This window comes from Pelophylax lessonae (assembly GCF_965119305.1).
Source record: "Pelophylax lessonae genome assembly, chromosome: 10".
NCBI classification, from domain to species: Eukaryota; Metazoa; Chordata; class Amphibia; order Anura; family Ranidae; genus Pelophylax; species Pelophylax lessonae.
This window is the reverse complement of record NC_138777.1, coordinates 203,455,991-203,468,898: the sequence shown is the minus strand read 5'-3', so window position 1 is coordinate 203,468,898 and position 12,908 is coordinate 203,455,991. Positions and strand designations below refer to the sequence as shown.

At 44.2% G+C, this 12,908-nt stretch overlaps 1 protein-coding gene across 1 annotated transcript in view; it reads right to left on the bottom strand.

The window, feature by feature from the left end:
* Window positions 1-12,908, bottom strand: part of HYDIN (HYDIN axonemal central pair apparatus protein) — a 140,344-nt gene that overhangs the window by 65,614 nt on the left and 61,822 nt on the right. Inside the window, exons 19-23 of the mRNA XM_082269560.1 lie at window positions 7,749-7,989; window positions 5,472-5,615; window positions 5,245-5,385; window positions 2,932-3,248; window positions 239-329 (exon numbers count right to left, since the gene is read on the bottom strand). Coding sequence (XP_082125686.1) covers window positions 239-329; window positions 2,932-3,248; window positions 5,245-5,385; window positions 5,472-5,615; window positions 7,749-7,989 — 934 coding nt within the window. The remainder of the gene's footprint in view (window positions 1-238; window positions 330-2,931; window positions 3,249-5,244; window positions 5,386-5,471; window positions 5,616-7,748; window positions 7,990-12,908) is intronic.

Here is a 12,908-nt window from a genome sequence, read left to right as displayed (position 1 = left end):
TTCACCATAAAACTTTAGGTAACCCCCGTATGGTCCTCAGATGTGTCATACATATTCCTTTGATTGGGCTTTGTAATGGCCCCACAAGAGGAGGAGGAAGAAAGGTAATTATGTATAAATGAAAGACTGTCCGTAGCAACCAATCCGATTTTTGCGGGTTTAAAGATAAAAATCGAATACTTGATTGGATGTTTCAGGAACACCACCAGTATGTGAGTCTAAAAAGTGGTCACATTACCTCTGTCTCTAGGTGGGACCCCAGTGGATGTTCCTGGTTAGGACAGTCGGCTGCAGTGTCCACTGCTCCGGGAACATGTGGACTATCTGACCTGTGAATAAAACCACAAGCATATTAGATGTCATATTGTAACTTCTTGGTTCTGTGTATATAGGTACTAAAACTAGCAGACAGCCAGAAGCAGAAAATTGCCTTCTATAGAATAGACTTCTGGGTCTTCTACAGAAAAGAGTATATAAAGATGAAAGAAAAACAACTGATGCTAAGTGCGTGCCTCTGCCTATGTCAGATCTGTATAATGATGAGGGCATGATAGACACAAAGCTCTCAGCTTCCTAAGATGTGACATCACTGGTCATGGACCAGTATTTCTGAACTAAGACTTTTCTTCTCCTTTAAGCCTAGGAGTTATGCCCAGTGTGTTTCCAGACTCTAGAGGAAGTTCACGATGATCAGATCCCATACTTTGCATGAATGTGTAGGTATTTTGAAGCAGAGCATGACACAAACCAGACCCATTCTTTTAATCTCATCGAAAAGATACATTACTGACTGTATGAAGAGCGTCTGCAATCGCTTGATTTATTCTCCCTGGAGAAGAGACGCCTGAGGGGGGACATGATAGCAATTTACAAATATCTCAATGGGGATCTCAGCTTAGAAAAAAAGCTGTTCAATCGAAGGGATTGCAAGAGGACTCGAGGACATACAATGCGATTAGAGGAGAAGCGTTTTAACCTCAGGCAACGTGGGGGGTTCTTTACTGTGAGGGCTACAAGATTGTGGAATTCTCTACCACAAGAGGTGGTTTCTGCGGGAAGTATGGTGGCTTTCAAAAGACTCTTAGACGTACATCTCAAGGATCGGAACATTCAGGGCTATGTGAGATGATTACAGCCACACACATCTACACAGGTTGAACTGGATGGATTATTGTCTTTATTCAACCTCATCTACTATGTAACTGTGTATCATGACCTCCAGCCTGCTCTTACCTACCACCAAATGTGATGGATGAACAGCCATAAACCCCTACCATACAGGGCTTTGTCACTTCATCATTGGGTGGAAGTGTTCCAATTTACCTAGCTTCCATGACTGCCCTTCCCTTACTGGTGAACAATAAAGGCATCTACATATAACCCGATGAGCTCCTACGCACTTGACACTCTCCTTCCACCCCCTAAAAGGGTACCCATATCAACCCTCTTTTGGTGGTGTTGGCATTAGATCACACCCAGTGAAGTGTAGACTTGATGGACTGCCTCGGGTGTGTGCCATGACCAGGCTGAGATTTGCATTACCCCCCCCCCATCCCTTCTCTATCATGTGTTCCATTCCTTCAACCCCTTTCCCCCTCACTGATGTCCCACCCTACGGTAACTTCCCCCTCAATCTAGTCCCATACCAGATTGAGGTGATCATATCCTCTACCATATCCTCAGCATGACAGATGCTAAACTGTAAATTTCTGTTGCAAAAGATGTAATTATATAACAAAACCTAAAGCCTATACTGCTTATCAACATCTCTGGATGAGACTACCTCTTTTTTGTTTTTATAATTGAATCTGTACTTTTTACTTTTTCATGTTTTGCATCCTTTATTCTGGAAACCTCAATACATTTTGCAAGATAAACCTGAGGGATGTAGCACACAGCAAAGTCTTATCCCTTTGAAAAGGGTCATTATGGAGAAATAGGGCTCCAGTGAATGGGAAGGACCTGCTTCGATAAAAGAAATGCTACAGATAACAGCCCATGTCCCTTCCCCTGACTCCTCTCCATCAAGACTCCTTCCCCTAACGCCAGTTGTAATCCTGAACTCTTACCTGTCCTTTCAGCCCCAAATCCATTCACTGTCGAAATCTTGTAGGCTTCACCTTCGTAACATCTACAAAATACACCTTTTAACCAATGAAACCACTCACTCACTCCCTTGTTATGTCTCTCCTTGAGTATTGCAACTCCCCCCTCAAAGGCCTATCTCTACTCAGGCTATCCCCCTTTTAGTCTATCATAAATGCTGCTGGCAGACTCATTCAACTTAGCAACCACCAAATGTCCACCACCCCATTTTGCCAATCTCTCTACTAGCTTCCAACTGCCCAACAAAAAAAATTCAAAATGCTAACAACGTACAAAGCCATTTACAACTCTGACCCAAGCTATATCACCAATCTTGGCCGAGTATATCATCCAAACCTTCCTCTCCCCTCCTCTCAAGATCTCCTGCTCTCTAGCTCCCTTGTCTCCTGTTCCCAAGTTTATCTCCAGGACTTCTCCAGAGCCTCTCCAATCTTCTGGAACCCCTTACCCCAATCTGTTGTGATATCTCCTACTCTGTCCACTTTTAGGCATTTCCTGATAACTAAAAACTGAATCTTTTATTTCTCCCATCAGCTCATCCCTCACAGTTATTACCTTTTGTTCCACTTGCCCCTTCCTGCTGCATTGCAAGCTCTTAGGAGAAGGGCCCTCCTAATCCTCTTGAATTGCATTATTACTATACTATCTCCCTTTATATTGTAAAGCACTGTGCAAACGGTGGCACTATATAAATCCTGTATAATAATAACAGTCAAGCATAACAAAGTCCAAGACCACATATCCTGAGATTATGATTATTGATGAATTCATATTCTAATTGGTGACTCCAGTTTATTCTTCTGCACGTTACCATGTTCATCTCACCTGATCCGGATCTCCCAGTTCTCTGTCATAAAGGACCAACGGTACTGAACAGGTAATGGGCTGCAGTTTGTCACCTCCAACTCCCGCATACTCTCTGTGTCATTCAGGATGCAGCCAAAGTGGATCTGAGTGGTAGGAAAGTGAAGGTTGGGGAAGTGCACCTCAGCCTGCAGGCTGACATAGTCCTTGTGAGGGTGTTCTAAATACTGTATGGACAGGACCTCCTCCAGAACCCGACTCTGCAGATCCGTGATGTATGTTGGGTCAAATTGAATGATGAGCTCCTTCTCCTTCCCATTCTGCAGGGCTAGAGAATTCTAAAGAGGACAAACAATTTACATCACTTTCAGGGAACTATATGTAATTCTAGTGAGTAAATCACAAAACTGCTAATCCTTCAGGGTGCCCAATGGAGTTAAGTGAAATGTGTTTGCATATCCTGCCCGCCTTCAGACACCACTATCGCTTGCTGGACACCCAAACATGGCACATTGGTTTAACCAAACTTCATTTTGGCATTCTTTTTTCCATAAGCATTTGGAGTCTGGATTTGTTAATGATTGTTGAATACCCTTCCATTGTGTTTTGACTGGATGGAAAAGTAAATAGAAAGAATTGATTTACTTGGCTAGATCAAAATTTGGTCCATGATGGGTGGCCCTGCTGGCACAAACTGAGATCTGAAGATCAAAGAAGCCAGGTAGAAATTTGATGGGCAAACATAGACTGCAACCAATCAGCTTAAGGCATCATTTTTGCTTCAATCGAGGTAGTGGTGGTGGGGGGGAGGGGGCATTGACTAGCAGAGATAGAGGCTAAATCACACAAAGAAGGAAACAGATCATTGGTCAAGTTCTCCAATCCACCTAACTGCTTGTTCTCCCCATGATAGCTGTGTAGCTGATAGATTAGGGTCCCACCAATAAGAGGTCATCACCTGATGATGAGCCAGACTGTCTGATTTTTTTTTCTTTAAATCAGATAATTTTTATTAGAAAAACTTTTCATTACAAACAACAGAAAAACGAGAAGAAAGAAAAAACATCCAACACAGTGAACCATAGCAGGGTAGTAACAGTACATATCAGTAAATGACACTGGATTAAATACAGGCATAGAAACCCCAAAATAGGGAAAACAGGTATGGCTGAAGTAAGTAGCACCTCTATGTTAGGAGGTTCCCCTAGGCTCAAGGAGAGTATACCAGTGCATGTATCAGTGCCTTAAGTCGGTTTTTTTGGTCAGTGAAGCACCTTTGAAACAGGCCCTGCTACATTTGAAAACCCAACTAAACAGGAAAAAACAGACTGTCTGATTAATATCTAATGTAGCACTACTCCCATGGGAGCTGCTGGTTGCGGATTCCCCTGGGTTACCCATAGCAACAACTTGACAATATAGCATGTTCAATGTGCTTGGCTCAGTCAGAAAACAGTCTAGATTGTTTTGGTTTTTTTGTTGTTTTATTTGAGAACTTGGATAGGAGAAGGGAAAGCGTGGGATACTCCAACTGAATAAACTATGCACAATTTCTGGGACTGCTGAATATAGCTGAATGTGACAAGGCCGCTGCTTCACCTTGCCACTAAAGTGAAGAAGGATTTGATGAACTGTACTGTACTGTGAATCTCTCTTCAGGGTCCTACTTGGCACCCCATTTGTCCCTACTCTTCAGGGTTTTACATGGCACCCCTTTACTCTGACACTCTGCGTGAGCTGACCCCTTGATCCTCAGACTTCATTGGAGTGGTCCCCCTTCCTGGGCAAACCCTTTGGCAAGTCCCCTGGTACTCATGGACACTGTTTTTCCCGGAAGACTCTGCCAGCAGCTCTACTGTCAGCCTCACTGGATCCTCTGCAGCTCAGCTCCACACCTAGTTCACTAGGCCGACTGCCTATGACAAATTTCCTCATACAGCAGGAGGAGAGACAGCCGTCAGCCTCCTCCTGGGACTCTGCTTCCTGCCAAAGATGCCCTGTCACATGTCCCCTCAGCTTTTATGAGCAATCCCAGGATGCATTGCAAGAATGCCCTCCCACTGGGACTCTCACAAAAGCTAATGCGTCACTGGCTGGGTTTCCTCCACTGTCCAACAAGCTCCCTTATTGGATACAGTGGGGACACTCCCTCAGACCCAGTGAATCACACCTGGGAACATGCAACAGGCAACCTAATAGATCAGGTTCCCCTGATAAGCAGAAGGAGCATAATATGCTTTTACCTAGCACCTACCTAGGGGGGTGCTATACTAATGTTTGTAGGAATGTCTGTGTAGGTGAAAATTCATGGACAAATGTTTTTGGATTCTTTACCTGTAATTTACCAGTGTAGGGGTTGTTACCAAAGCCGATAGAGAACGGGTGTTTCACAGATACAAATATTGTCAATGGCAGTGATGAAATGTTTTTCAGGATCACAGATTCATATTTTTCTTTCAATTCATTATCTGGTTGCTGAAAGAGATGCAGAGAAACTACTGGTAAGTGGATCATATGATGGTTATATAACAAGGAGAGCAGACTGAAGGACAAAGTGTCACCTTCTCCACGTAGAAGTGAAGTTTCTTTGTAGACAGGTCAAGGAGTGGAGCAATGAAATTACAGATGACGTCCACGGACATAATCTTCTCTTTCCCAGACTGCTTCCCAATGATGGCCTGTCCCAGCAGACGCTCCTTCACCAGCTGCCACACAAAGAGATGACCGTAACCCCAATTACTTGTTTTAAAGCAATACATAGTTACATAGTTTGTGAGGTTGAAAAAAGACATCAGTCCATCCAGTTCAACCTATGATGTGTGTGTGTGTGTGTTTGCTGTTAACCGTACATTGTATACCCCTTTATGTTGTGGTCTTTAAGGTGCCCATCTAATAGGTTTTTGAAACTATCGATGCTCCCTGCTGATACCACTGCTTGTGGAAGAGAATTCCACATCCTTACTGCTCTGACAGTAAAGAACCCCCTACGTATTTTAAGGTTAAACCGTTTTTCCTCTAGTTTTAGTGAGTGGCCACGTGTCCTATTGTATTCCCTTTCTCTAAAAAGTTTGTTCCTTATGCTAGGGTCCTCGCCAGTACAGTATTTGTACATTGATATCATATCCCCTCTCAAGCGTCTCTTCTCCACAGAGAATAAGTTCAATGCTTGTAGTCTTTCCTCATAGCTGATGTCCTCCATTCCCCTAATTATTTTTGTTGCTCTTCTCTGGACTCTCTCCAGTTCCAGCACATCCTTTCTAAGGACCGGTGCCCAGAACTGGACGAAATACTCCAGATGTGGCCGGACCAGAGTCTTGTAGAGTGGCAGAATAATTTCTTTATTTCTGGAGTGAATCCCCTTTTTTATACATGCCAGTATTTTGTTGGCTTTGCTTGCAGCAGCTTGGCATTGCATGCCACTGCCAAGCCTGTTGTCTACTAGTACCCCCAGGTCCTTTTCCAACCTAGACTCACCCAGAGGTTCCCCCCCTAGTGAGTAGCTTGCTTTCGTGTTTCTGACGCCCAAGTGCATTACTTTACATTTTGCAACATTAAACCTCATCTGCCATTTAGTTGCCCACCCCATTATTTTGTTCAGGTCCGCTTGTAAAGTTTCCACATCCTGCATAGAAGATATTGGCATGCTTAGTTTAGTATCATCCGCAAAATACCGAGATTGTGCTGGATATCCCCTCCTCTAGGTCATTTATGAATAGATTAAACAGGATTGGCCCCAGGACAGAACCTTGGGGGACCCCACTTTGCCCACCCGCCCAATCCGAGTACTCCCCATTTATCACCCCCCTTTGCACTCTCCCCTGGAGCCAGTTCTCTATCCAGGTACTCACCTTCTGGTCCAAACCTACGTACCTTAGTTTGTACAGTAAGCGTTTTTACAGTAAGCTAATACCCAAGTATCCTGCTTTTATAGATTACCAATTCACTAGCAGCCTGCTCTGAAAAATTACCAATATCTAAATATCCTGGTCTGATAGATTACCAATACTGGAGTATCCTGCTCTCATAGATTATCAATACCTGAGTACCCTGCTGTGATCAATTAACAATACCTGAGTATCCTGCTCTGATTAATTATAATACCTGAGTATCCTGCTCTGATCAATTACCAATACCTGAGTATCTTGTTCTCACAGATTATCAATATCTAAGTATCTTGCTCTGATCAATTATCAATACCTGAATATCCTGCTCTGATCAATAACCAATACCTGAGTATCCTGCTCTGATCAAGTTACTAATACCTGAGTATCCTGCTCTGATTAATTAGCAATACCTGAGTATCCTGCTCTGATCAATTACCCATATCTGAGTATGCTAGTTTGATAAAATACCAATGCTTGAGCAGTCTGCCACATTAGATACTCACACTCCTCACTGTAGTTTAACTGGGTTTTCTTGTGCTGTGAGGGAAGCACAGCTAACTACAGACTTCTCTACCATGGAAAGTGTGCCACTGTGCCATACCTATTGGTGGACACGGTGAAAAAATATGGTTTATAGTGACACACCTTTTCACACTGTCCAGCATTGTTTTCATTAGTGGCTCATGGCATTCAGGCACATGAGATCTCAAAGCCACAAAGGAAATTGTCACTGGAAGTCTTCCCTACACATGGCACTGTGATGGCAGTTCTGAATGGGGATTAGGTAGCTTTTTAATGCCCACCATGTGTCAATGACTGCAGATCCCCTTCGATTATTGTCTAACTATATTGAAGCATCACCGCTCGGGGGCACCAGCCTAACATATCGTATTAGTACTAGCAAAGGATGTGATTTCCCAACTCGCAGCCAAGTCCTCCCTCAATGTTTCTCACCTTAGGAGTGTCAGATGTTCCCTGTAGAACCACATCTATGCTCTGTCCTGGGTGCAGCTCCATGCGTGATGGCCACAGCCTGAAGATTGGTTCTGGAGGCTCACATTGAGGGGCTGCTGGTTTGAGACTAGGCAGTTGTTGGCGTTTGCGGAACTGAGGGAATCCCTCTGTCGTCCAGTACAGCTGGTGTGTGCGCCGGCCACGGTTGGTCATTGTGAAGTGATATCGGCATGGTCCGGCACTGTAATACATAGAGTGCACAAAACTCACACAGAAATAGAACATACAGGCCATTGCTGATGGAGAAAATAATTATAGTATATGTTTTACTAATGATTAAATTACATAACTAAGTGCTTATATGCTAATGTTAGGATTTTTATATAACAGGTTTGCTTGCTAGAATGACTTTACAGAAAAATGTTAGAACAGATTGCTGTTTTGGGGGTTTTTCAAAATGTCTTGTGCAACATATAGACTGTAAATTTCCCTGTTCTACAATGAGTCTGGACGTCAATCAAGCTGATAGGGTGTTCAGAGACAGCAAAAATGTACTTCTTTTGTAAATAACGATGTGCGGCTTGTGCAAATTCTTAAGGGAATGTTTTAATATGTAAAATGTTTATGCTGGGAGGGTCCTACATGGCAACTGTCAAAGGCTGGAGCCTAAAGTATTTGAAAAGTCTTTTTTTTTTAATTAAAATAACAAACATGTTTTGCTTACCTGCTCTGTGCACTGTAATTGCACAGAGCAGCCCTGAACCTTCTCTTCTAGGGTCCCCCACTAGCACTCTTGGCTCCTCCTGTTCTGTGTCTGCCCCCATAGCAAGCTGCTTGCTATGGTGCAGATATGCAGGCTCAATCCCGAGCCAGGCTGTGTGTGTCCATAGCCACACATCATGTATTTTGGCCCCATCCTGCCCCCAGCTCCCTCCTCACAGGTTTTAATTGACAGTAGCAGGAGCCAATGGCTCCCACTGCTATTAGTAAAGCCTGGGAAACCAGAAAGAGAGAGAGAGAGGACCTGCAGCCGTGAATAGTGCTGGATTGATACAGGAGTTTGGTTAGGGTTAGGGAGGGGGAGTGGGGAGAGCACACAGTGCCTGGCTTTTTACCTTAATGCAGAGAATGCATTAAGTGAAGTTAAGGATTTAAACATCTATACTCACCTAGGTGGATGAAGCATTCTCTGCATGAAAGTAAAAAGCCCCCGCCAGCTCTGTAGTGAGCAGTGTTTGATTGTTCAGTTCTCCCCCTTTGCTCTGAGCAGAAAACTGGGACTGTCAGTTAGCGGCTCTCTGCTCTCTCCTCCAGCACTCACTGGAGTGCTGGGCTGTGAAGGGAGCGGGAGTGCCTGGCTCAGGCTCTCAGCGGTTTGTTGAGAGGCTGAGCCAGGTGCCGATCCAGGCTTCTGGATGGATCCAGACCATATAGTCAAGATATTTTCAGCGCCTAGATTGGTCAGCTCTGTGACGTCAGCCGACAGAGGGCTGAAGCTATACTTCTCCTTTAAGGCCATACTTCTCCTTTAAGGGGGCAGGAAGGGTTGGCTCAGGCTCTCAGTGGATTGTTCAGTGACTGAGCAAGGTGCTGATCTAGGCTTCTGGGTGGATCCCATCCATATAGTCAGGATCTTTTCAGAGCCTGAACTGGCTCTGTGACATTAGCTGACAGTGGACTTCAGCCCGTTGTTGGCTGAAAACGAATCACAGAAGTGCAGAATGAACTGAACCCCTGTGATCCATACAACTATGACCAAAAAAGCTTTGGCCATACTTCTCCTTTAAGGTAAAAAAGAATCCTTTAGTGTTTAGAACCACTTTAAAAGCCTCTGGTTTTGATTGTGGTTCAGGTTCTTGGCACACTTGCTATGTCTGTTGATCTCTGTGCAAGGTAATCTCTCTGTTGGCTAATCTTTACTTTTACTTTGCAGCTTTTATCATCTAATTAAACCTTCAATATCTTCACCATGAGCAGAGCTTGTTACTTTCTTTATCAGAACAGTAACACAATCTATACTGCCACAAGCTACTGCTACCTGTGGAAGGACAGGCGGATGCTATACTGAACACCTATAAATAACCTTCCATATTTCCTCATACCAACCAATCACACTGAAGCCCTCCATGGAAAATAAGTGAAATATCTATATATAAGTCTATAAATCTGGTTGGCAGTTGCAGAGTAATACAGATTGCTGGTATTGATGACGCTCCTATAAATTAGGTCAGTATAGGGATTCCCCCTTCTGGTTATAGATGGACAGCACATATTGTATATTGGACTCTGAATTTATCATTGGTTCTCCGCCTCAATCTGTATGCCATCCTCTCTGAACCCCAGCCTCACTTCCTGTGTCATCGGAGGACAGTGGTCATAGAGTGTAAACATTTCTGTCTTTCTGGGGTACTCTTTTCAGTATGGTGGTTGTGGACATTCACTATAAATGTAGAACTCTCACTGATGGAATCCCATGCGTATGAATACAGAAAATAATAAGTTAGACACGTGTATGAGCTACTCATCATTCAGGAGGAAGGTGAAGCGTTGAGAGGTCACGCTATACTCAGGTTGCGCTCTCTTCGGCTTCTAATGTTACTGCGGCTTCTCAGATGAAGTTTCAGAGGTTTTATATTCCATGGCCGCTTATTATGCTCGGCTGGGTGGATAACAAAGATGCTGACAAGCAGAACCAGCAGGAGACACAAAGCAAGAGGTTACATCTCCTCATTAACCGTGTCTGTACCAGCCGTGCCCAGCAGCCTTCATTCCCGCTTAGTGACGGCAGCCAAGTTTAGGGACTGGGGGGTTAAGCAATACTTTATATTGGCATTAGGTTGCCATCCTTGTGCAGTGCTTTGATGTAACGCACAATGAGTTTGGTATCAGATGAAGCCCCCAAACAAAAGACCCAGAAAAGGAGAGGAGGAACCTGATTCTATGTCCCCTTACAAAGGGAGAGATGCCAGCCCCTATCCAACAAGCTCAACTGCCCATAAACTTTCCATTGACACTAGATACTGCATGTCTTAACTGTCATCGCTGGCACAATGTGCCGGCATCATGTTCATTAAAATGCCAAGGCTGGCACCTGGCACCAGCCACCTACGGTGCCCAGTCTGTGTAATCACAATGCGATCGGTTCACTACACAGGCAGATTGCAGGGTGTCTAGATACCCATTAAGCAAACATGAACGCCCCTCAATGTCAGCAGAGGAACTGAACTTCCTCTGTGCCACAAGGAGCTGCAAACATCCACATCAGCTGTGATTTCATGTGGAGAAGAGCTACAAGTAGCTCAGAGCTGGGGAGATGTGACAACATGGCACCAGAACAACGTGGCTGCCAATTCCCTGTAATAACAGTACAAGAGTTGGGTGATGGGGTGTTTATGGGTTGCTGATACAGGATAAACACAGAATCTTGGAATACTACCATACATCAGATATTAAAAGTATTGAATCAAAATCAATTACTCTATGTATCAGATTTATTCAAACTGTCAGGCATCCTTCTATATCCTTTGGAGGAGTCTGCTGGTTTTTGGCCTCTTTTCTGCCATCTGATGAGATGAATCGAGGGGAATAGTGTTTAGGTGGCCCAGATCTGCAGAAAGCACCCCTTTGCTTTATCCAAAAGCCTCTTTTTTATAGTTTGTAACGTAATTCTTGTATAGTTTGCAATTTGAAAGTGGAAGTACAGTCTAATACCTTAAATTCTCTACTGCAATCATTATTGTAAGCTGAGTTCAGCCTAAAGCTGGATACACGCTATCCAACTTTTGTGGTTAGATTTCCTTCAGATTTACCTTTTCTATGTAGTGCAAGGGCCTGCCAGATTGAATACAAATTGAAAGTGTTTAGGTTTGACCTCATATTATATGGTTTTGGTAAGTCTAAAGGAAAAAGTCTTCATAAAATCTTATAGTGTGTATGGCCATACACACTATAAGATTTTATGAAGACTTTTTCCTAAACACTTTCAATTTGTATTCAATCTGGCAGGCCCTTGCACTACATAGAAAAGGTAAATCTGAAGGAAATCTAACCAATTTTTTTCATTTTTCAAATGTAATAACAGTGCAAAACCTTGCGGGCAAAGGAGGCATCCGCAGATGTCAACACATCCACTTTATAGAACTTTGTGAAAGTGTGCACCGACGACCAGGTGGCCGCCTTGCAAACCTGCGTCACTGACGCCTGATGACGGAAGGCCCAGGAGGCACTGAGCGCCCGAGTAGAGTGCGCCCTGACAGGAAAAGGAGGAACCTAACCCCTGATGGAATAGGCCCGAACAACCGTCTGTCCGATCCATCTGGACATGGTCATAGAGGAAGTGGACAACCCTTTCCGAGGCCCATCCGTGAGCACAAATAGTGAGTCTAATTTCCTATAGCTGCCAGGTACACCCTATTACCTGGACCACATCCAAGGCCTGGGACATAGGGAAGGCAACACAATGTCTTAATTCAAATGAAAATTAGAGACAACCTTTGGGAGGAACGACGGACAGAGGCGAAGAACCACCTTATCTCTGTGAATCACCAAGTTTGTTGAACGACAGGATAACGCCGCCAGTTCTGACACCCTACGCACAGAGGAGATAGCCACCAAAAAAGCCACCTTCTGAGACAGTGTAAGCAAGGGAATCTCCCGAAGATTCTCAAAGGGAGGCTTCTGGAGGACCGAAAGCACCAAATTGAGGTCCCAAAGTGGCAACGGAGACCGCACTAGAGGAACCAAATGTCTGACACCCTGAAGAAAGGTACGCACCAGGGAGTGTGTGGACAAGGGTAATTGGAAGAAGGCCGCCAAAGCCAACACCTGGCCCTTGATGATACTAAAGGCCAATTTCTGTTCAACCCCCGTTGAAGGAAGGTCAAGATCCGAGCTACCGAGAAGGAGCGAGGATGAACCTCAAGAGACTCACACCATGCATTGTATGTCTTCCACATACGATGGTAGATCTTCCTAGAAGTAGATTTCCTAGCTTTTAACAGCGTTGGAATCACCGAATCATGTAAACCTCTATTTATCAGCACCTGGCGTTCAACAGCCAAACCGTCAAAGCCAGCGACTGTAAGGCAGGATGGAAGATTGGTCCTTGGGACAGCAGATCCTCCCTGAGAGGAAGCTTCCAAGGAACGTCGGTGATCAGCC